This window comes from Gobio gobio, assembly GCF_949357685.1.
Source record: "Gobio gobio genome assembly, chromosome: 11".
Taxonomy (NCBI): domain Eukaryota; kingdom Metazoa; phylum Chordata; class Actinopteri; order Cypriniformes; family Gobionidae; genus Gobio; species Gobio gobio.
Window position 1 is genome coordinate 5,735,811 of NC_137104.1, and position 25,857 is coordinate 5,761,667.

Genomic DNA, 25,857 nt, shown 5'->3' on the forward strand with positions numbered 1-25,857 from the left:
ACTGCTTCCCTGAGCTCTTAAATCGCCAGCTTGTCCATAAGTCGTTGTCACCAGTATGTAAGAAGAGTACGCCAACACTGGGGACAGGAATAACAGCAGCTGTGTGCTCTGCGTCGGTGTTGTAGCTCTTAGTATCGCACGTCTAGAGAAAAGTGGGAAGGACAAAGAGACATTAAAGGGTAACTAAACCCCTGCTCAGAGCTTAACTCCACCCACTGGCAATTTTCAAAAAATGCTGGAAAAGTGGGCAGAGCCCGGCGGACACAGAGGGGACGAACCGAGGGCGGGACTGAGCGGAGGGCGTGCACCTGAGACCCGCAGTGATGGGTTGATTGACAGCTGTCAGACTCGTGAGTCGCAAAGATGGAGAATGACTGGAGTGACGCCAGCTTTGCAACAGAGCGGTCATTTCTCCTACCTTCACCTGAAGTGGAGGAGGGTGGATTTTCTGTAACAGACACAAACCCGGAGCCTTATCAATGCGAGCCGCTGCTCAAACTGCGTTAACTCCCGATGCCGACGATGCTAGTGAAGCAGCCTCGCAAGAGAACTGACCTAATCTATCTGCGTCCGCGGCAACCACTTGTGTCAGGGTTTGAAAGCGCGTCGCCTGTATGAAAATTATCTGTACACATGACGCGCGGCAATAATATCGCAAGAAAAGCCTGACGTGTAGTGACAACTGCATTATTTAACCGTATTTTCTTCAATACAATGTTAAAGCAAGTGTCAAGTGAGTTTCATTCATAATGTTTCCACTTCATGTAATATGACAGTTCATACTGGAGTGAAGCCGTTCTCATCGTGTGATTGGGGGAAACATTTCTGAGGGCGTGGTGAGCTCGTGCCAGGGGCGCGGATAGTGAGCCGTTGGAGGTACCATCCTACGTCACGATGTACCGCAACGTCCAATAGGAAAATTCAACTGCAGTAGCCACCGTTCAACCTTAAGAGGGCAGCACTTTGGCGGTTTTACACCATATTTTATAGAATTAAAACACTTTATACTCAAATGTCAAAACATTTACTCGAATCAATGAACAGCATTAATAAAGCCCCAGTATTACAGATCATTAACTAAAAAAAGTTGGTTTAGGGTTTAGTTACCCTTTAATAGTGGGATAGCATGATGGAGAGAGAGATACAGATGGTAAAGAGATGGTCTTTATTGTACAATAAAAAGAACAAGAAGACAGAAAAACAGGTCAGAGAGAGCAGAGCTTATCTTGTCAAACGAATTACCACGGAAAATGTTTGTTGATGAGATTTTGATGCTAGCAAAGACGAGACAAAAAGATGCAGTGTGGTATTCAAACCATTTTACATTTTATCGATACACTAGCGTTTAAATTTTGGCCATCGGTAAGATTCAAGTCACCATGCGGCATAAGTAAAAATTTTGTTATATTTCCTAATGTGATTTATTCCTCTGATGGCAAAGCTGAATTTTCAACAGCCATAACATATCTTGTTATTATCAATATTGGAAACAGTTGTGCTGCTTAATATTTTTGTGGAAACTGTGATACATTTTTGATAAATTGAAAACCCAAAAGAACAGCATTTATTTGAATTTTTAGTAACACTCTTTACTGTCACTGTCACTTTTAATCAATTTTAATGCACCCTTGCTTAATAAAAGTATACATTTCATAACATTTCATTAATTTCTCTCTCCCTATATATATATATATATACCAATCAGACATAACATTATGACCTTATATTGCGTTGGTCCCCCTTTTGCTGCCCTGGTCAGCCCTGACCCGTCGAGGCATGGACTCCACTAGACCCCTGAAGGTGTGCTGTGGTATCTGGCACCAAAATGTTAGCAGCAGATCCTTTAAGTCCTGTAAGTTGTGAGGTGGGGCCTCCATGGATCTGACTTGTTAGTTCAGCACATCCTACAGATGCTCAATTGGATTGAGGTCTGGGGAATTTGGAGGCCAAGTCAACGCCTCAACCTCGTTGTTGTGCTCCTCAAACCATTCCTGAAGCATTTGTGCTTTGTGTCAGGAGCATTATCTGCTGAAAGAGCCTCAGCCACCAGGGGATACCGTTTTCAGGAAAGGGTGCACATGGTCTGCAACAATGCTTAGGTAGGTGGTACGTGTCAAAGTAACATCCACATGGATGGCAGGACCCAAGGTTTCCCAGCAGAACATTGCCCAAAGCATCACTGCCTCCGCCGGCTTGCCTTCTTCCCATAGTGCACCTGGTGCCATGTGTTCCCCAGGTAAACCACGCACACACACCCGGCCATCCACGTGATGTGAAAGAAAACGTGATTTATCAGACCAGCGCCTTCTTCCATTGCTCCGTGGTCCAGTTCTGATGCTCACGTGCCACTGTTGGTGCTTTGGGCGGGGTCAGGGGTCAGCATGGGCACTGGTCTGCGGCTGTGCCGCCCCATACACAACAAACTGAGATGCTCTGTGTATTCTGACACCTTTCTATCAGAACCAGCATTAACTTCTTGAGCAGTTTGAGCTCCAGTAGCTCGTCTGTTTGATCGGACCACACGTGCATCAATGAGCCTCGGCCGCCCATGAGCCTGTGGCCGGTTCTCCACTGGTCCTTCCTTGGAGCACTTTTGATAGAGACTGACCACTGCAGACCGGGAACACCCCACAAGAGCTGCAGTTTCGGAGATGCTCTGACCCAGTCGCCCTTGTCAAACTCACTTAAATCCTCATGCTTGGCCATTTTTCCTGCTTCTAACACATCATCTTTGAAGACAAAATGTTCACTTGCTGCCTAATATATCCCACCCACTAACAGGTGATGAAGAGATAATCAGTGTTATTCACTTCACCTGTCATGCCTGATCGATATATTAGTGCTGTCAATCACTTCAAATATAATTCACTAATTAATCTAACTTTCTTTCTGTAATTAATCGCACCGAACATTAAAGTTTTTTATATTGTAATAATTTCACAGGTAATCTCCAAATGAATGTACAAGCAACATAAAACAGATAGTATATTTTAAATATTAATATCTAACAGGTAGGAAATACACAGAGATTGAATAAAGTCATCAAACACAAAAATTATTCAAATATAGATTAATCCTTATTAAAGCTAAAAGTTATTCAGTCAAGAGCAGTGAGTGATTTTTTGCACAGCCAAAGGATGATGGAAAAAAACGGATGCTGTGTCAATTATTAAACTGAAAAAAAAAATTACCGCAGCCCAAATATATATATATGTATATATATCATTGATGTATTGATTTCATGTAGCATCTTCTCAGTTAGTTTGTGCAATCTATACGAAAAGTGACAGGAAGAGACTTGCTATGTTTAATGTAAAAATGTATTATAAAAACAAAACCATGGCGGATACAAGATGGTCAAATTCGCTTAAACGTTTTGTCTGGTACATTTTGCACATATTGTTTAACTAACTGTCTTTGAAGATTTAATTAGATGCAGTTTATATCATAGTAAAATAGACTCAAATTAATGTGCATAAATTAAATATTGAACAAAAAGCTGCGCTCTCTGCTGAGAGAAGAGAGAAAGAGTGTTAAGGTGTTGCCTCAAATAACTTGTAGCCAGGGACAGAAATCATCCTGTGATGCTCAAGTAACTTGCAAGCTGTGTCAGATTTGTGTTAAGGAGAGCCTGCAGCGTTCTGGACAGCTGCCGCCTTCGTCGGGGGTCTGTGTGCTCAGAGAACATGACCACCTACTGCGCAGGCTTAAGAAAACCACCATCTCACTCCAGAACCCACTCAGTATGGATGAGATCGAGAAGTGTGTTTCTGCATGTGTCCACGCCTCCAACTTCGTCTCTCCCTCTCTCTCTCTCTCTCACACACACAGTTTGTGTGTGACTCTCTCAGCAGGTCCCTAACCTTTTTAGCTCTCGACTAAATCACTACATTCATGTCACTTGGGTGCCTGTTTGTTCCTGCAGCTACAGGCTGCACAAACTAATTGAGAGGATGCAAAATGAAATCATGCAGAAAATTGCCTAGATCCATAAATATATACTGTTTTGACACCCCAGGGGTACGCTGAGTTAATCATAAATTTCTGTTGATCCATTTAATGGGCCCGACACCTGACGATCCTCGCTTTGCGCTCCCTTTCATTTTGGGGTTTTTAAAGAAGTAAATAGTGATTAAACAGGTTAATTTGTTATTATGTGAAATTAGAGGTCATTGTAAAACCTTGCTAGAACAGACCTTTGCAACTGGTGGCTCGTGTTTTCTGATGGGGTCATTGACAGTCATTTAATACAATGAAACGAACATTAATTATAAGCACAATTATGTTATTCTTTTGACAGCCACAGTCAGCAGCAAAATACTGTATAGTATACTACGTTTATTTAATATTATGCTGAAAAAAAAGATATGCTGTGCTTTATTCCGTTAAAAAAGGTTAAAAAAAGCCATAAATAATTTGTATAGTAGACATTTAATCTAGGGGGGGAAACATGTTTATATATATGTGACACAGACTACATTAAATAAGAGATCGCTTTCAACAGGGATAAATATGATTTGTGCCAACCACACAATGATTTTAGTGCAGTGAATTATTGGCTGTCGAGAGCATGAAGCCATTGAGATTCAGTTTTGTATGATGAACACGTTTGGTAATTGATGCACCACTTGCTGTCCAAAATGAAATCTGGTATTTCGTGCTTCAATCAATGTTCAAAAAACACCTTATTTTTCCCATATTCTCCATTGTTGCAGCTTCTCCCTTCCCAGTCTGGCCCAGTCCCAAATGGCACACTTCATGTGCACTCTCGGTCTTGTGGACCTAAAATGGCCGCTGCGTGCGCGTGTCCGTTAAGTCCACAAGACCGCTGGGTGTCGAGTCTCGAGTTCGGGTTTGAGTCTTTCGTTCTTCCTGTCAGTCCCATAGAGTCTATGCTGTCAGTAGCGGAAACAGAAAAGATTCGCTCTTACGAGTCTTTCGGGTTTGACGTTTGAGTCATTCGTAATTTTGCCACGTGACTTGTCACCGTATTGAACACTAGTTCACAACCTTTTTACTAACAAGCACGTAGTTATTGTTTTATTTTTTTAAAATTTTTTATATATAATTCTCAGTTAATATCAGACATATACAAATATGGGAAATATATTGACTATTCAAGTCTAACATCACAAATTCAATTCAATTAGACTATTACTCATTTTGAATCAACTGTATTTTATTTTTCTCTATTGAGTTGTTATATAATTTTTTTTGTCCTTGTGTTATTAATGAATAAAAATCAGTTTAAAAATGTTACCTAAACCTTTGTAACATAGCTTATAGGCCTATATCACCTATACAAAAACATATTACACACACACACACACACACACACACACACATATATATATATATATATATATATATATATATATATATATATATATATATATATATATATATATATATATATATATATATATATATATATATATATATATATATATATATATATATATATATATATATATATATATATATATATATATATATATATATATATATATAAATAAAATGTATGTATGTGTGTGTGTGTGTTTGTGCTATATGATTCAAAATGAGTAATAGTCTAATTGACTTGAATTGGTTGGGCTATTTAACATGTCATTTTAATTATATTTTGCTGAAATGAACGAAATGACTCGAAATGACTCGAAAATAGATTAGTTCATTTTGCTGAACGAGACTCAAAGATCCGAGTCAGTAAAATGATCCGAACTTCCCACTACTATGTAGTTCCTGTCTCTATGAAGCCCCTCCTTCTGAAAAGCACAATGGCTCTGATTGGTCGGCAGGACCAGTGTGTTGTGATTGATCAAGCTCTTCCTAATTTTGGAAATGCCCCGCCCCTTACCATAACCGCCAGTTACAACACAGGCCCTGTGCCAATGGCACCCTAAAAGTGAATCCTCACTTTCACGACGTAATGCCACTTGACTGCCGGGAAGAAGTCAGAAGTGCGCATCGAGGGCGCATATCGACCACAAAGGGGGCGCTTGCGAGCACCCTTCTGAGACCTAAAATGACAAATGGGACACCTTGCGGTCTCGTAGACTTGAAAATTGAAATGAAAATTAGCCCATAATTTACTCACCCCCAAGTCATCCTCGGTGTATATGACATTCTTCTCTCAGACGAAAAAAATCGGAGTTATATTACAAAAGTCCAGGCTAATCCAAGCATTAGAACTGGATTCATAGTTGCTCTGTTTTTGAAGTCCATAAAAAGTGCATCTGTCCATCAAATAACATGCTCAACGTGGCTCTGGGGTGTTAATAAGGCCTTCTGAAGCAAATTGACGCGTTTGTGTAAGAAAAATATTCATATTTATAACTTTATCAAGCAAACTTTCGACCGACCACATTCCATGGAAGAGTGTTGAATGTTGAAAGTGAAACTCAAGATGTGTACGTGACTTCATGATGAGCAGACCTGGTCGCGTTAGTCTTTCCATCGGCAGGGGAACTTTCAACAATTTTTCCATAAATTGAACAGGGAAGGCGGTCGGTCGAAAGTTTACTTGATAAAGTTTTAAATATGGATATTTTTCTAACACAAACGCATCAATTCGCTTCAGAAGGCCTTTATTAACACCCCAGAGCCACGCGGAGCATGTTATTTGATGGGCGGATGCACTTTTTATGGACTTGAATAAACTTTTTATGCAACTATGAATCCAGTTCTAATGCTTGGATTAGCCTGGACTTTTGTAATATAACTTTTTATTATTTGTATTTACTTTTTATGATTTTATTCGTCTGAAAGAAGAATGTCATATACACCTAAGATGACTTGAAGGTGAGTAAATTATGGGCTAATTTTCATTTTTGGGTGAACTATCCCTGTAACAGACACGCAGCAATCCCTGTAATCCCCCGCACGCAGCGGCCATTTTAAGTCCACAAGACCGAAAGTGCAAATGAATTGTGCCATTTGGGACAGGGCCACACTGTTAACTAACTCAACCAGGCCCCGTCCCTTTATTTAACATTAAAGTGACGTGTTTGGTCTCAGAAGAAAACTCAAGACTGCAATGGAGGCATTTCAGGGAATTCAGAAACACTCACACAGATATAGAGAATAACTCCCGCTGGAGTGACCTTCTTCACGCTCAAACAGCAACATTGTAAAGAAAGTTGAAAATGTGAAAAGGCATAACAGGAGCCCTTTAATAAAACGCAGATACAAACACACTGCCCTCAGCTCTCCCCGGCTGCACATAAGTTTATTGTAGGCCATTCCTCCCTTATGGCTGTTGATAGGTGTTTCACACAAGCACTTCATCATTTCAAGCTAAAGTTTATTACGGATGCCAGACTGAAGAGGGCTTGTCACAGGATACTTCTCTAATTAGGAGCCCCTTGACGAGAGAATGACTTTCAGAGGAAAAAGAGCGCGTTTGGGCCTGAAGGAGCCTCGTGGTTCCCCTGCGCTTGCCTGGGATAATGAGTTATTCATTTTCAAAAGCAATCAAGATGTCAGGAGTTGATAGTGAAACCTGCAGCCGTTGGAGATAATGCCTCCTTGTCTTTTCATCAAAGCCCTGTCACTTTGACATCAACCATGATAAATGTGGCAAAAATACAAGAGGCTGGATTTGAGAAGGCGTAAACCTGCAGTCGTCAATTTTAAGATATCACTGTCACTGGCTTTGGGAGAGAAACACCAGAGCGTGTCTACTTAGCAAATTATAACTGACGTTTCCATATTAAGATGACGAATCAGGCCCAAGTGTGTTTGGCTAAGCCTGCTTCGAATTAACTCGTTTAGCCGGCATGAAGTTAGTCATCTGAGGATTTGATTGGATTGCTAATCGTTGACAAATTAAGACGGTCATGGATGACTGGTGGAGGCTTGTGGCTTATATTCCAATATGAGCCATGCAAATCCTGCAAAAAACATTACGAGTGGTAAGTGAAACTCGATCCCTCGAGATGGTGGGGTCGCTGACTTTTTTTCCTCCCTCCTAATTATCAAATCAATAGTAGAAAAACGTCAAGTGGCGGCTGACCACAGCTGAAACCAATTAGACTTTGACGGTTTTTGAAGGGAAACGGCACATTCCTGATTGTTTTTCTCACCGTTTTCTCTCCTTTCCTTCACACAGTGAAAACGTGTGGATCAAATCTTCAAGGTCCGTCAGGGACTTTCACCTCACCGAACTTCCCCATTCAGTACGAGAGCAACTCCCAGTGTGTGTGGATCATCACAGCCAGCAACCTAAACAAGGTAAGAGCAAAAAAGTATGCTTGACAATGTCATATTGCCTTTTATATTCTATAACATTTAGGTGTTACAAGATCAATTTGGCTTTCTGGGTGTACGTTGGATGTGCACAGCGCACGAGTGCAGGATTGAGTTCTCTTTTGCGTCTTCTTTAAAGTGCCCCTATTATGTATTTTTGAAAATACCTTCCATGTAGTGTGTATCATAGCTCTAAGTGAATGAAAACATCCTGCAAAGTTTTAAATCTGAAAGTGCACTGTATATAAAGTTATTGTCACTCAAAAGTAAGAGTCGATTAAACAAATCCCTTTTAAAATGAATCCCAAGCCTTTTTGTTGTGATGTCAAGACCAAACATTAGCATATTGCTTGCATTTTCAGTCTCACTTGGCTTTTTGATACAGTTCCCACATGTGCACCTAAATAAAATTGGCAATTAATTAGTCTGTTACACTGAACTAACAAGTGGCAACAGACTGCAAGATCAATCAGATTACAGCACGTCACTTCTCAGACATGCCTGAAGTGCCGTAAACTACATTGACACTTACCATTGAGAAAGATCCTGCCCCAGTCGTGTTTACGATTGACTTTCTGGTTCATCAGCAACTCTCCTTGTCGGACTCTGGCTCGAATTGGTAAGGCAAAATGAATGCCATATCTGTTCATACACTGTATAACATTTTCAACACTTGACAAGCCATAATCCAGTAATGGTGATAGACGTTCAGTTTCTGACATGCGCTACACGCAGTATGCCAATCACTGACTGGGTCACCTGACCAATCACAACTGACTGGGTCACCTGACCAATCACAACTGACTGGGTCACCTGACCAATCACAACTGACTGGGTCACCTGACCAATCACAACTGACCGGGTAACCTGACCAATCACAACTGACTGGGTCACCTGACCAATCACAACTGACTGGGTCACCTGGCCAATCACAACTGACTGGGTCACCTGGGCAATCACAACTGACTGGGTCACCTGTTCAATCACAACTGACTGGGTCATCTGACCAATCACAACTGACTGGGTCACCTGGCCAATCACAACTGACTGGGTCATCTGACCAATCGCCGCAGACGGAGGGGTTTGGAAAAATGAATCGTTGAGCGAATCCTTTGGGAGTCATTGAGCAAAAAATAAATGCATATTATAAGTCAATGAAAGTGTTTTTTGACCTTGCATGCATGTAAACCTGTTGTTGGGCACTCCCAAAACAAAAATAGCAACCTTATAAATGCCATAATAGGGGCGCTTTATTATTTAAACGTGTGTATTTACATTAAGTGCAAAAAGCCAACTTGTTGGCAGAGGCTATTTACACTAACTCCGCCCACTGACGTTTGGTTGGGCCAGAGAAAATTACAGAAGACACTGGACTGCCAAAGTAGCAATAGTGTAGGGGTAAGGCACATGGCAGAAAGTTTTGACGCAAGTCAATTCAAGTTCGAATCTGCCTTTTGCTGAACTCGCTCTTCTCCTTTCAGATTAGAAAGGCATTTATTTTCAATAAAAATGAAGACAATATTCGGAAAGTGGAAATAAAGTGTCTAACCAGTTTAATAATAAAGTGTTTATCGGTTAGGGTTAGGGGTGTCGGGAGGGCTTTATTGTCCCTAAGGTGGCATCCATTTAAAAATTGTAATAAATATAATAATTGATGTTATTGTTGCATACCGTTTAATGTACAACAACACTGAGGTGGCAATAGTATCTGTTACTATTTATAACTGTAAGTATAAATAGCATCTAACTTTTATGTACACTTATTGCAAAAAATTCGGCTATTTTTTACTAGTTTAAATCGAATCACCATTGAGATTCAATTGTGTATGATCAAGACTTTTGGTAGTTGATGTACCACTTGCTTTCCAAAGTGAAATCTGGGTTTTCATGCTTCACTGTTCAAAAAACACCTTATTTTTCACATATTTGTTATAGTAGCAGCTCCTCTCTTCCCAGTCTGTTTAGTTCCTGTCTCTATGAAGCCCCTCCCTCTGAAAAGCACAATGTGCTCTGATTGGTCAGCTGGATCAGTGTGTTGTGATTGTTCAAGCGCTTTGAGTGTGTTTGGGAAATGTCTCACCCCTTACCATAATCGTGAGTTTCTAACTAACTCGGCCAGGCCCCGCCCCTTTATTTTGCATATGCAGGAATTTTTTAAATAAGGAATATTGTGACGTATTCATTCCTGGAAGAAAACTCAAGACTACAATGGAGGCGTTCAGTGTCACAGTGAAACAGTGACACTGATATAGAGAAGAACTCCCTTTGGACTGACATGGTGCTTATTAAACATTTTTCACACTAACATTTAAATTGGCAAGGCTTTAAAACACGGGCAAATGATAAACTCTTGTGACGATGCAGCACTTCTGTCAACTGTCCCGTGCGTCATATTTCTGGCCCTGGCCATTGAGCAGTCCTTATTGTCGAGCCCTGACTGTGGTCCACAGGTTGGCATTAGTATTCTGCCGTGACTCTGCTCAGCTTCTTGTACAGGGCCTGTGGTGATGCTGTCACTCTATCAGAGAGAGAGAGAGAGAGAGAGAGAGAGAGAGAGAGTGCATGCACGTCCGATCCTTTGACTGCCCTGTCTCTCCTGGCCTTCTGTGCGTTTGCTCCTGGCCTCCTCCCTTGTCCTTTTTTGCACGTTATTGTGGTCTTGCACCCCTACAAACACCTCCCTATCCATCCCTTCTTCCTCGCAAAGCCCTTGTGCTTTTATAGGGAACTGCATGATGGGCTTTGTTAGTTATGTGTGTATAAAGGTGAAGAGTGTCTGGTTTATTGCTCTTGTGGATTTTATAGCCACACTTCAGTTTAATTCCAACGTTTTGAGATGCACCCCCGCACGAGCTACGTTGAGGGAAGTCAATATGAGCGTGTGAATGTGTGTAGAGAGATAATCAGTGTATAAATATGTGAATGTGTGTGAGAGAGAGGAAGAGAGAGATGTTACTTGTGTAGGGTGGAGAATTGAGTGGAGAATAGAGAATGGAGTGATCATAAGGAATCAGAAGATTCTGATTCGTCTTAATGATTCTGGTTCTATTATCATTTGAATTTGAAAAATAAATGTTTGAATACATTTGTAGAAATGCGGATTATTGAGATATTAAATATAAAGCAAAAATGAGACACATGACGAAATTTTGAATTCGCTCAATCTTGCAGGGCTCCAGACTGCGAACACATGGTTGCATTTTGCGTCCTTTTTTCCTGCTGGTGCTACTAAATTTTGTTAGAAGTCACACCGTTACTGGACAGTACTGGGAGATCCAGTGAGAAAGCCACAGCATTAATAACATCGATACTGCTAGATCTAGTGGGAAGCGTTCAGCGCAGGATTCTCTGTTATAAACCACAGATATCAGATCAAACAGAGCTGACGTGGAAACCAGGAGAAACATTGAGCCGTGAACGAAGGTCAGGGGTTTCAGTCACAAATCCCCATCACTCACCATGGATTTAATGTAGTAACACCACATGGTATTGTAGCAGAAATAGCCAAATGGTTTTTTTTTGTTTTTTACATTATTCATCTCAGGGTTCGTACAACCTTTTTGAGAGTGAAATTCAAGCACTTTTCGAGGGATTTCAAGGGCTTCACACTTTTTCCAGCACTCCAAAGCTCTAAATATTATCCAATTTTAATGTTATTTATTTTTAATGTGATTATTTGTAAAACTAAAAGTTTAAACCTGTAGGAAAACTAACACTTATACACTTATAGCCACTATAACCAGTAGATGGCAGCAGAGGAGATACATTTCCACTCCCCTTTCCTAATATCTGACCCTGGAGCACAAAACCGGTCATAAGTCTATACCAACAATACATTGAATGGGTCAAAATTATCGATTTTTCTTTTATGTCGAAATCATTAGGATTTTAAGTAAAGATCATGTTCCATGAAGATATTTAGTAAATGTCCTACCGTAAATATATCAAACATGTCAAACATATTAGTAGTAATATGCATTGCTAAGGACTTCATTTAGACCAGGGGTTTTCAAACTTTTTGTGTGTGTGGACCACTATTTGTAATCAAAAAATTTTGCGGACCACCTCATAACACACAAAATAAAATATGTCTACACACAGTCCTACCTGAATTATTCCGCACCTCTAAATAGGCTTACTAGCACTAAAACTATAACTATTCATCACATCAGTACAACAGGCTTGTTAAAAGAAAGTTTACTGCAGACAACGGCTGCTACATATTTAATTTATTTATTCTGGCTCATAGATGCATCCGACTCACTGTCAATCTCTTAATTTTTTGTAACTTCTGCCTCTGTCTCTTTGACAGATAGAACCTGTTGCTATCCACCGATCCATAACTGCACTGAACTTGAACGTCACAGCCGAGCGCCACTAGCCTATTTTTGTAATCGCACAATAACTTGACAATTAAATACAAATGTTATATCAATATGGGCCTACATATTCTTTTTACTTTTTATTTTTTATGGGAATTTCCTGGTAAAATGAAGGTAAAAAAATATTATTTTATTTTATTTTATTTTGCCTTTCCACGGACCACCTGCAGTACCCTCACGGACCACTAGTGGTCCGCGGACCACAGTTTGGGAATGACTGATTTAGACAACTTTAAAGGCGATTTTTTTTTGCACCCTCAGATTCCAGATTTTCAAATAGTTGTATATTGGCTAAATATTGTCCTATCCTAACAAACCATACATCAATGGAAAGCTTATTTATTCAACTTTTCGAATTGTGTATAGAAAGAGTGCTCTTTTTATAATCACTGAAGCTGTCGGTCAGTTCAGTGTGAGACTATAGAAGAACAATTATACATTTAATAAGAATAGAATATTTCAATTATTTTGGTCTTTGCACATTAATTAAAAGTTAATTTTATCTGCATATCATTTCAAACTCTGTGCGTCACTGTTAAATTTCCAATTAACAAATAATATTATTAATGTAATATTATAAGTAACTGCACTTATTAAAGGGATAGTTCACCCAAAAATAATAATTTACTCACCCTCAAGTTGTTCCAAACCTGTATGAGTTTCTTTGTTCTGCTGAACACAAAAGAAGATATTTTGTAAGAATGTTTGTAACAAAGCAGATAGAGCAACCATTGATTGTCATAGTTTTTTTTTCTACTATGGTAGTCAATGGTTGCTCTATCTGCTTGGTTACAAACATTCTTCAAAATATCTTGAACTATCCCTTTAAAAAAACAATGCAAAACATTAGTAATTTTATTATTATTAAATTAACTTTATGATACATTTTCTTCCAGCGCCACCAAAGCAGGTGCTGAACCCTGTCATGGTATGTTTTGATCTCATTAGAGTCAGTCACTCAAGAATTCGGACTTCATTTGGTGATTTTGGAGCTTTAAGGTTTTGATTCCCTTAATTATGTTGTACATTTAAATATTGACATTAATGACATCTGCCATACATTATGTTGGTTCTAGGAGTGTAACGGTACACAAATTTGTACCGAACCGTTTCGGTACAGTACAGGGCATTTGGTGCACGCGTGTACCGAACGGTTTCCGAATGCAATCTTTAACAGTTCACAGTCGGCTTGTTTTAAGCGCGGAACACACTTCAATCCTAGTTCTCACACAAACATATTAAGTATTCAGTCCATTTTATCATGAAATTCAAACGATAAATGCCGCTTTGACGCTCTTTAATGTGGCGTGACTGATCACTGTATCTGGCGTGTCAGTACAAGCGGACGCGTGAACTCGATCATCTGTGAACTCGATCGATCATCTCTTCTTAAAGAATGAACATGAATGAACATCTGAAGGTATGTTGAGGATACATTACAACTTACAGTCTCGTATTATATGTGGCGTAATCGCTCAATCAGTGTTTCAAAGGCGGAAAGACCTCAATATAACTGCTCGTAAACAATGTCATGTAGCATCACATTTACCTCAGGCGGTCGTTCAGTGTCCACAGAATTTTATTCACTAGAGAAATCAGATCTTTCACTAAATATATGCACTATATTAGCCTATATATATTCATTATATTCTACTTAACCTGTTAGTGATTTCATGTAGGCTATGTTTAAATAAACCTGTCATGAAAATGTGTATAAATGACTATATTTCAACTTAGAAGTTATTTTAAAAACTGCCTTATGTGAAGTTTACATGTTATTTGAGTGTCGATTATTATACCTAAAAATAAATAGCAACTGAATTTAGGCTAATAGTTTGGGCTTTGTTGTTAACCTTTAATATTAATGTGCAAGTAAGGGCTCCCTATATAGTTTACAGCAATATCTTCAATAAACTTTGTTATAATTTATTTCATTTAAGGACAGACATATTTTTATTCAGTAAACCACTGTTTAATACAAATAAATAAAAAGCACTTTTGTAAAACTGCTGTACCGAACCCGTACCGAACCGTGACTTTAAAACCTACCGAAACGTCAGTTTTGTGTACCGTTACACCCCTAGTTGGTTCTGTTCTGTTTACCCTAAGGGGGGTTATCGATGCTCTCCCTGCTCTAATGCTAGGCTGCACGGATGCGCAGAAAGGGAGTTCTTGCCCAGAACAGAACCATACCGCCAATCCAAACTATATGATTATAGTCAATCAATCATCTTTGACAATAGTGGTAAGAGTCAATAGCTTATGAATCGCACTTCGCTAGTTATACTCTATTTCTTTGATTCACTTAAAATAACCAGATCATAAGAGTCATTCTCTTAAGAATCCGACTTGAGTTCACAGGTCTCACTTCTTTTTTTGTTTTTGTAAATGGTTCCCTCACTTCAGCCATGTCTGTATTGTCATTGCGGGACCTTGCAATTGATTTCAGGTGATGTGACTCACTAACATTGCAATTTGTCTCAAAATAGCAGATCTATTGAGTGCAACAAACAAAAAGCCAGAAAATTCCTCCTAACCTCAAGTCAAGGTCTCTGAGATTGACTCTTGCTGCGGTGGACTGAGACAAACAGGCAATAAATTAAAACGAACAAAAATGTTTTCTCAGTTTAGAATGCATTCATACGTTTATGTGCATATCCAGGTCCTTTCCGGGGAGCGTTTTTGAAAAGTAGAGGGTCCTGATAATGCCAACATTCACGTCTCCTACTCATTGATAAAGTTTCCCAAACCTCTGCAGGCGATTCACCCAGGGCTCGAGTTTGAACGCTCTGTTACAACCCAACTTTCTCAGGACCATTTAAATGTTCAGAAGGCCGTGATGAAATCGTCTGGATGTTTTCCCATTATATGATGGATGGAGGGTAGCATGAAAGCCTTGTGGGCCATAGAGATGGGGTTTTTTTTCTTTTCCTACTTTTTTTTTTTTTTGTTCGCATTGGACCACTTTGAAAGGTCTGGAACTCTGCCAGCTTGAATAGAGACGCTTGTGTTGTTTTCCCGCAGCCTTGGCTTTGGCGTGTTGTTTTCAATAAATCAAAGAGTTTGTAGACACTAAGAATAAAAGTTTTTTTCAGGCAGGCAGTATTACAAGCCACTCTTTTTAGTTTTTTTTATGTTTATTTTTTCCACCTTTAATGTACATAAAAGAACATAGTTCAGTGAACACATTGTTCTTGCGGGGCATGTTGTCACACTACATGAGGGAACCTGCCGTTTAATAGCCTATTATAGGCTTTTTAATACTATACTACTACTAATAATAATACTATTGATTTATAAAGCGCCTTTCACAAGCTCAAGGTCGCTGTCCTTGAATTTTAGCAAACGTAAACAGTAAGATGAAACGCAATTTATTAAAGGGTTAGTTCACCCAAAAATGAAAATTCTGTCATTATTACTTACCCTCATGTCGTTCGACACCCGTAAGACATCTTCGGAACACAAATAAAGATATTTTAGTGTAAATCTGATGGCTCTGAAAGGCCTCCATTGGCTCAATGGCACGGTTCACTCTCAAGACCCTTAAAAGGCACTAAAGACGTTGTTACAAAGTCCATCTCACTACAGTGGTTCTACAATAACTTTATGAATCGGCGAGAATAGTTTTTGTGCGCAAAAAAACCCTAAATAACGACTTATATAGTGATGACGATTTCAAAACACGGCATCATGAAGCTTCAAAGCATTATGAATCAGTGAGTCGAATCATGATTCGGATCGCCTGTCAAACCGCCAAACTGCTGAAATTTGGCGATTCAAACTGCTCATTCGACTCACTGATTCATAACGCTTCGAAGCTTCATGATGCCTTGTTTTGAAATCGTCATCACTATGTAAGTCGTTATTTAGGGTTTTTTTGCGCACAAAAACTATTCTCGTCGCTTCATAAAGTTGTTTTAGAACCACTGTAGTGAGATGGACTTTGTAACAACGTCTTTAGTACCTTTTAAGGGTCTTGAGAGTGAACCGTGCATTGTGCCAAAGGAGGCCTTTCAGAGCCATCAGATTTCAACTAAAATATCTTCATTTGTGTACCGAAGATGTCTTACGGGTGTCGAACGACATGAGGGTAAGTAATTAATGACAGAATTTTCATTTTTGGGTGAACTAACCCTTTAAACAGCAAAAATAGGTAGCATACAAATATATTAAACCGTTGTTTTGCCCCCCAAAAAAAGTCTGTAATTGCAACAAATGGCAATTGATATTTTGAATTGGTCAAATGGGGATGAGTACAGTACAGGCTGACCACCTGTGTGACGACTAGCCCCGGTGTCCCATGCCTTTTTTTAATATGTGCTTTTAAATATACCCATATCCTGCCATTATGGTGCTAACCCTAATGTGCTGGTCCGCGTTCTACCTGTTCTGAAAAGCAATTGCCATGTGTTGCAATTATAGCTTTGTACTAATTTTAAAATGCTTTCAGAAAGTGCAATTGGTGGGTTTCACTAAATTATGGAAAAAGCATGTGGCAAAAGTCATTAATCTACAGACGAGAAATGCATTTGCAGCACAAAGGTGACATCAGATCAGAGATTTAAATATACCAGCGTACACCCTGTACCAAGTGAGCAATTATCCCTTACAGACTATTGCTCACTTATTTTTGGCAGACAATTTTAGGGTGGCAATTTATTTATATCGCACTCTGTTCTCTAACCTTGGCTAGAGAGACTCGAATGGTGTCGGGGGCTTGATTCAATTTAGACTCCATTGGATTGTGGGAATGTAGGATACAATGTCAGTTTGGTTTCTTTTTGTTGTTTGCTTTTTGTTCAAACGGAGATAACGAAAATAATAAACGGATCACTGGTTTAACGAGGGATTTGTTAACTCTGCTTAGCTCAGAGCTCGCCATGCATATAGAATCAAGGCCATTGCACCAGGCACACATTTGGCCTTATTCACAAGCAGAGCGAATGTCTGTGTAATTTGTTGATAAATACAGCACATGGATTGAATTCAAAGGGACAAATTATGAAGGAATGGGTTTATGTGTGATTCAGACATAAATTGGTTCATGAATAAGGCCCAAATTGTGTCCATCCTCATTCACGTTTACTGCCGTTGAGTCGCATCCTCTGGTCTGCGTTAAATCTGACTTTGTGCATTTGTGCGTAGATGGTTGTTTTTCAGAGTTCAGTTGTCCATCGTGAATGGAGCATGACCTGGTTTATCAAGCAGAAACTGAAATGCTGTCGCCCCATTGGTCTTTGGTTGGAGATTGATGCCCAGATTGGGCATTAACCTCAGAGGGAGCATCAAAGGTCAGATCATGACAGGCAGAAATATATGTCCTCTCATCCATGTTCTGACTGTTCAGTTCAAGTTGTCTTGGCTCTTCTTTTCTTGTTCTGATTCATTTCTGTGGGAGGGGAAACCTTTTATATTAGAGTAAAAGCAGCTAATATCAAATAATGATAAAAAAAATCAGAGAAAAAGGAAATTTTAAAAAGTAAAATAAATTATGAATATCATGAAACCAAAGGTTTTGTAGTCAAATTTCATAAAAGTAAATAAAGAATAATATATTCATATTTAATATTATTTTCTGTCCAATTTGGGTGTTATTTTAAATAAAAGTGTGGTTATTTTATTTTATTGGCTTGTGTTTGTTTTAAATTCAGATTTTTTTTAAATTACTGAATTTAATTGAAAAAGTCTAATATTAGAAAAAATATACAAAAAAAACTAATTTAAAATAAGATATAATAATTATATTAAAAAAGTCATTTTTGGGGGTCGGTTTTCAGCCAAGTGCATCCAGAATTTTCACCAAAAAAAATTTTTTTTACGTTTTTTTGCAACTGCCTATACTGTTCAGAAGCTTGTGGTCGGTAAGATTTCACCAAAACTATATTTATTTGATCAAAAATACAGTAAAACAAATTTTTTTTTAAAGTACTATTGTGAAATTATTACAAATTAAAATAAATTATATTTTCGAAGTTGTCTTTGCTTTGCTTTCTTTTCTTGTCTTCCATTTTATATAATAATGTATTTTTGTGGATAAAAACTTTTAAATTAGAGTAGAAACAGCTAACATCAAATGATGAGAAAAAAAATTAATGAGAAAAATAAAATAAAAAAGTAAAATAAATTCATCATTAATAAAACTCTAATTTCACAGTTCTTGGTACCATAACAAAAACTATTTTTTAACAATTTTTTATTTAACTATTTGAAAATAATAAAAAAAATTAAACAAATGAAATTGTTTTTTATTCTATTAATAATTAAAAAGTAAAAACATTCAAATATTGTTCAGTTAATTAAGCTGAATAAAAAAATTATCAAAATTATAAAAAATCTAATGAAAAGTTAGAAATAAAATGAAAAAGAAACAGAACAAGTGGCAGATTTAATGTACTGATCTATTTTGACACCAGATTTATTTGTCCCGTCTGTTGTCAAACATCGTAATTTCAGATTCAATTTTAACAGGGGTTGTCAGTATTTATATACAGAAAACGAGCGCTCCCTTTATAATCAATGAAGCTGATATCACTTCAGTTCAACTGTACTTAGTTGGTTATAACAGAACGATTTATGAACGAGCCGAACTGAACAATCTCTGATGTATTGAGCAGATTCTGACTAACTTAAAGAGATAGTTCACCCAAAAATGAAAATTCATTCATTAATTACTCTCCCTCATGTCGTTCCAAACCCGTTCATCTTCGGAATACACATTAAGATATTTTTGATGAAATCCGAGAGCTCTCTGATCCCTCCATAGACCACAATTTAATTACCACGTTCAAGGCCCAGATAGGTAGGAAAGACATCATTAAAATAGTCCATGTGACTCCAGTGGTTCAAAATAAATTTTATGAAGCGACGAGAATATTTTTTTGTGTGCAAAAATAACAACTTTATTCTTCACGTCTCAAGATGAACGAAGGTCTTAAGGGTTGGAACGACATGAGGGAGAATAATTAATGACGTAATTTTCATTTTTGGGTGAACTATCCCTTTAAACACCTCTGATTGGCCATTGCATGCATGCGCTCAACAGACATGTCTGTGATTGGCTGTGAATGCTCAACCTTTGCAAAAAGAAACCTTTGACGCTCTTCACAGAGCAGAACTGCAAAAACGCTGCTATCTTTTAAAACATTTATTATTGTACTTTTGACAACCCTATACAATAGTTGTTGTATAATATTTTCAATCATGCCTTTTATCTTTTTCAATAATGGGTTATCCAGAGGCTTGTTTTCAGGATGTATTCTTTCCACGCCTCACACTTACATCAGGGGCTTTAAATCTTTCACTAATAGCTTTTCACTATCAGCGATGAAAGGAAAAGTGCATGATTCTTCATGGCGTATTACTGTCCTTCAGGGAGCCAGAACCAAAGCAGACCCATTTTGATGTTTTGAAGAGAAACTGAAAATTGAATCTGGGATTTAAGGCCCCTGTTGTCACCGCCTGTGATCATGTAAATAATCAAACCATTATTTGCATCGAATAGTTCAGCCAATGTTGAATTTGCTGCTTGTAATCATAGACTGTATAAAACAATGGATGTAGTGTCCGTGACGTCACCCGTAGGTTTCTGAAGAGATTTTTTGAAACCCAAAGTGGGCCGATCATCGCCATCTTGGCAGCGCGTCACTCCCGGATAACCGAAAATGGGCAAAGAGGCGGGACATGGGTGGAGCTGATGTGCCTCGTTGACAAACGGCTAGTAGTATCAGCGACAATCCACCTGTCAGTCAAGTGACCACGTCCTTAATTATGCAGAACTTTAAGTCTTAAAGGGATAGTTCACCCAAAAATGAGAATTAGCCCATGATTTACTCACCCTCAAGTCATCCTAGGTGTATATGACATTCCTCTTTCAGACGAATAAAATCAAGAGTCATATTAAAAATGTCTTGGCTCTTCCAAGCTTTATAGTGGCAGTGAATGGTTGTGTCGTTTATGAAGTCCATAAAAGTGCATCTAACCATCATAAAAGTGCACCTATCCATCATATAACTGCTCCACACGGCTCCAGGGGGTTAATAAAGGCCTTTTGAAGCGAAGTGGTGCGTTTGTGTAAGAAACATATCCATATTTAAAACTTTATAGACTAAAATAACTAGCTTCCTGTGGTCAGCGGTACGCAAGTCGACCTAAAAGAGTAAACCCTGACCCTTGAACCCTTGACGCATGCGTATTGATGAACACAGAAGCGTAGAGCAGTTATATGATGGATAGATGCACTTTTATGGACTTCCAAAACGAAGCAACAATTATAAAGCTTTGAAGAGCCAGGACATTTTTAATATAAAATATAAATGTTATATAATTGTATGCGTGTGAAAGAAGAATGTAAAGTAAATCATGGTCTAATTTTCATTTTTGGGTGAACTTAATGATTTAAACTTGAAGTTATAAAAAATTCAACCCCCTCACAGTTGTCATGAAGGACAAAATTTGCTATATAGACCAAAACCACATTTTGTACCAGGATGTAAACATATTTTTCTGCTGTAAAGTTGGGCGTTTTCCAAAGAGAGACCGGAAGGTTGCCGCTTGCTTTTAATACAGACTAATGGAGTAAAGAAGTCAGTTTAGTTCATGTTTTTTTTTTTTTTTTTTTTTTGAGCTACATTTTCTTGCAAATGTCTTTTATTTGACCAAACTGCATTGGTTGCCTGTCATTCTGCGGCTGTGACTTTAGTTCATCAGTTCTGTCGTCTGACATGGCCCTGATTTGACAGCTCGCGTGTGCTGAAGGGCTGACATGATATTACGGAAACACTGCTCCAGGTAAAACTACTGAAATAGTCTCATTTGAGTGACACGATTGAAAATTCAGTGAACAGAAGAAAGTGAACATGAAATTCTTCATATTTATATAAAGCTTTTAGGACAAGAAAAAAAAACAGAACACCGTTTTGAACTAAAGCAAAAAGCAGATGACATTAGTTTTACTGTTTTTACTTCATTTTCGGGGTGTTTTTAAGCATGACAAACACAGTAAAATCATTTTGCTGTGATCTCACCTGTTGCTGCACAAACCTCAAGATGATCTGATTAAAGTATGATCATATATAAATGATTATTTGCTTCTGATGCACTTGCTGTTGAGCGTTCTGTCATGCATTGACCTGGACGATCAGAGTTTGAAGTATAACACTCTTAACACTCAACCTTGTAATTTTCTGACCAACGGTCAACTGATGGCTTGCGCTCTCATTCTTGTTTTTAAACTGTGTCTGTGAAATGCTCGGGTGAGACTGCAGCCACGAGTCTGCGCTGGCAGTAAATCCCAGCAGGATTGTGTGACAGTTGAAGTAGCCTGGCTTAGAGAAACCCGAGATCCCATCTCTGTGAACTTAATCGGGGGAAATGACACGATGAACAGCATATGGGAGCTTGACATCCTGGCAGCTTGTTTTCTGCTTTCACCTTGAGGAAGACCCCTTGTGTGTGTGGGTGTTGGTACATGTTTGTGTGTTTGGAATCCGTTCTTTGTGCTTAGACTTGAATGTTGAACCCACAGTATTAGGGATGCAATGAAATTTTGTTCACCGGAAAGAATAATAATAATAATAATTTGCCGAAAGAGAAAAAAGGTGTTCGTTCGGCCAAGTGCATCCAGAATTTTCAGTACATCACAAAAAAAATATATATATATATTATTATATATTTTTGCCACTGGATTGTTCAAAGGTTTGTGGTCAGTAAGATTTCACCAAAGCTGCTTTTATATGATCAAAAATACAGTACAAAATTAATATTGTGAAATAAGTTATGTTATGTTATGTTATGTTATGTTATGTTATGTTATGTTATGTTATGTTATGTTATGTATGTTATGTTATGTTATGTTATGTTATGTTATGTTATGTATATTATGTATGTTGTGTTATGTAATGTTATTTATGTAATGTTATTTTATGTATGTTATATATATGTATGTTATTTGTGTTGTTTATGTTGTAATGTTATGTTTGTTATTTATGTTATGTTATGTTATGTTATGTATATTATGTATGTTATGTTATGTTATGTTATGTTATGTTATGTTATGTTATGTTATGTTATGTTATGTATATTATGTATGTTATGTTATGTATGTTGTGTTATGTAATGTTATTTATGTTATGTTATGTATGTAATGTATGTTATGTTATGTTATTTGTGTTATTTATATTATGTTATGTTTGTTATTTATGTTATGTTATGTTATGTAATTTATGTTATGTTATGTTATTTGTGTTATTTATGTTATGTTATGTTATGTTATGTTATGTTATGTTATGTTATGTTATGTTATGTTATGTTTGTTATTTATGTTATGTTATGTTATGTTATGTTTGTTATGTTATGTAATGTATGTTATTTTTTTATGTTATGTTATGTTAGGGTCCTGTCGATCAGATTAGAAACTGTTTACACCACCCCTTACAATCCGAAATAAATTTTAATCGGATTTGGCCAATTGATTCCAATTGACTTGGTTTCATGTCACTTTTTTTATTCCGACTCTGCTATTAGTGCCATTACAATCCATGCAAATGCCGCGACTGACCTGCTCTGTCACAAATAAGCCAGAAAATCCCATTTTTGTGAGGGCATTATATTATTTATGTATTTATTTTATTTTTACAGTTTATACATTACTGTCTGGTTATACATACTTAAAGTGAAGTGAAGTGAAGTTATGTGTGGCCAAGTATGGTGACCCATACTAGGAATTTGTGATCTTTATTTGACCCATACAAGTGCACACACATAGTTTTAAACACACACACACACACACACACCGTGAACACACAGCCAGAGCAGTGGGCAGCCATATTGCTGCGGCGCCCGGGGAGCAGTTGGGGGTTCGGTGGCTTGCTCAAGGGTCTCACCTCAGTCGTAGTAGTGAGGGTGGAGGAGGACGCTGGTTATTCACTGCCACCACTGACAATTCCTGCCGGACCAGAGACTCGAACCCGCAACCACGACTGCCCCGTGGGTAAAGCCAAACTGAACGTGTTGACGTGATTTACACTGAAACAGGAAGACAGGGTGGGACATATCGAACAGCTCCTCCCCTTTTTAAAACAGCCAATAGCGTTTAGTTTATATCACAGCTCGGCCAGAGCCATTGAACTATCGCTCCCTATCCCCTGTATAGTGCACTGTCTGAATTGTTCCCTATCCCCTTTATAGTGCACTGTCTGAATTGTTCCCTATCCCCTTTATAGAGCACTGTCTGATCGTTCCCTATCCCCTATATAGAGCACTGTCTGATCGTTCCCTATCCCCTATATAGTGCACTGTCTGAATCGTTCCCTATCCCCTATATAGAGCACTGTCTGAATCGTTCCCTATCCCCTATATAGAGCACTGTCTGAATCGTTCTCTATCCCCTATATAGTGCACTGTCTGATCATTCCCTATCCCCTATATAGAGCACTGTCTGATTGTTCCCTATCCCCTATATAGTGCACTGTCTGATCATTCAATATCCCCTATATAGAGCACTGTCTGATTGTTCCCTATCCCCTATATAGTGCACTGTCTGATCGTTCCCTATCCCCTATATAGTGCACTGTCTGAATCGTTCCCTATCCCCTATATAGTGCACTGTCTGATCATTCCATATCCCCTATATACTCCACTGTCTGATCATTCCCTATCCCCTATATAGTGCACTGTCTGATCATTCCCTATCCCCTATATAGTGCACTGTCTGATCATTCCCTATCCCCTATATACTCCACTGTCTGATCGTTCCCTATCCCCTATATAGTGCACTGTCTGAATCGTTCCCTATCCCCTATATAGTGCACTGTCTGATCATTCCCTATCCCCTATATAATGCACTGTCTTATCATTCCCTATCCCCTATATAGTGCACTGTCTGATCATTCCCTATCCCCTATATACTCCACTGTCTGATCGTTCCCTATCCCCTATATAGTGCACTGTCTGAATCGTTCCCTATCCCCTATATAGTGCACTGTCTGATCGTTCCCTATCCTCTATATAGTGCACTGTCTGATCATTCCCTATCCCCTATATAGAGCACTGTCTGATCGTTCCCTATCCCCTATATAGTGCACTGTCTGAATCGTTCCCTATCCTCTATATAGTGCACTGTCTGATCATTCCCTATCCCCTATATAGTGCACTGTCTGAATCGTTCCCTATCCCCTATATAGTGCACTGTCTGATCGTTCCCTATCCCCTATATAGTGCACTGTCTGATCGTTCCCTATCCTCTATATAGTGCACTGTCTGATCATTCCCTATCCCCTATATAGTGCACTGTCTGAATCGTTCCCTATCCCCTATATAGTGCACTGTCTGATCATTCCCTATCCCCTATATAGTGCACTGTCTGATCATTCCCTATCCCCTATATAGTGCACTGTCTGATCATTCCCTATCCCCTACATAGTGCACTGTCTGATCATTCCCTATCCTCTATATAGTGCAACATATTCATACTAAAAGCCAAAAAAACGTTTGGCAAATTTGATTTCATGGGGACTCTGCACTTCTTTTTCTTGCACTTTGAATTGCATCAGGCCAAATCAGATGAATTTTCCGAACAGTGATTCTGGACAGACTTTTAAAACAAACAACCGTCACAATGATGCATTTTCATTTTTAATGAAATATACCTGTCTGTGTATATCGGTAAAAGCACTGGAGCATTTGCACTGGCCTCTCCGCTCCATTGTAAATTCATAATTCGGCTCTATTACCTTTTTTCTTTGCAATTGAATACTCACTCAGCTCCTCACTCTCCAACAAAAGCAAAAGCTCATGACTCCGATCGCCATGACAACCGCAGCCAGACAGGGCAAGTTCCTGTTTTAATGTGTGCCTGTTCTGAGACCAGATTTACAGATTATTTTAATATTAGAAATCCAGAGAAGGGACTGATCCAAGATCAGCCATCTCAAGTCTCATTCCCAGCTGTTCAGTCCTGCATCTCTGCCGTGGCGGAGCTGAATTAGTTATTTGGTGACCTTTAGTGAGACAGGGACTCTGGAGTATTTTGTATTCAGTTACATGGAAAAAACAACTTTATTATCTGTGCCGAGATGCCGTCTGAGCATCAATCATCGGTCCTAAGTAGCTCTCATACATCCATACCTGCTAAGCCCTGGCCATGCTGAAGGGCTCATCGCCATGGCAACTAATTCCACCCAGTACCTCTCAATGGGTTAATCAATATGGAAAGTTCAGGCCTCTCCATATG

General features: G+C 38.5%; 1 protein-coding gene across 1 annotated transcript in view; it reads left to right on the forward strand.

Moving 5' to 3' along the window:
- The window catches only part of csmd3b (CUB and Sushi multiple domains 3b), a gene marked incomplete at its 5' end in the record, with an annotated part of 796,761 nt that overhangs the window by 383,845 nt on the left and 387,059 nt on the right, over positions 1-25,857 (forward strand). Inside the window, one exon of the mRNA XM_079829185.1 lies at positions 8,111-8,232. Coding sequence (XP_079685311.1) covers positions 8,111-8,232 — 122 coding nt within the window. The remainder of the gene's footprint in view (positions 1-8,110; positions 8,233-25,857) is intronic.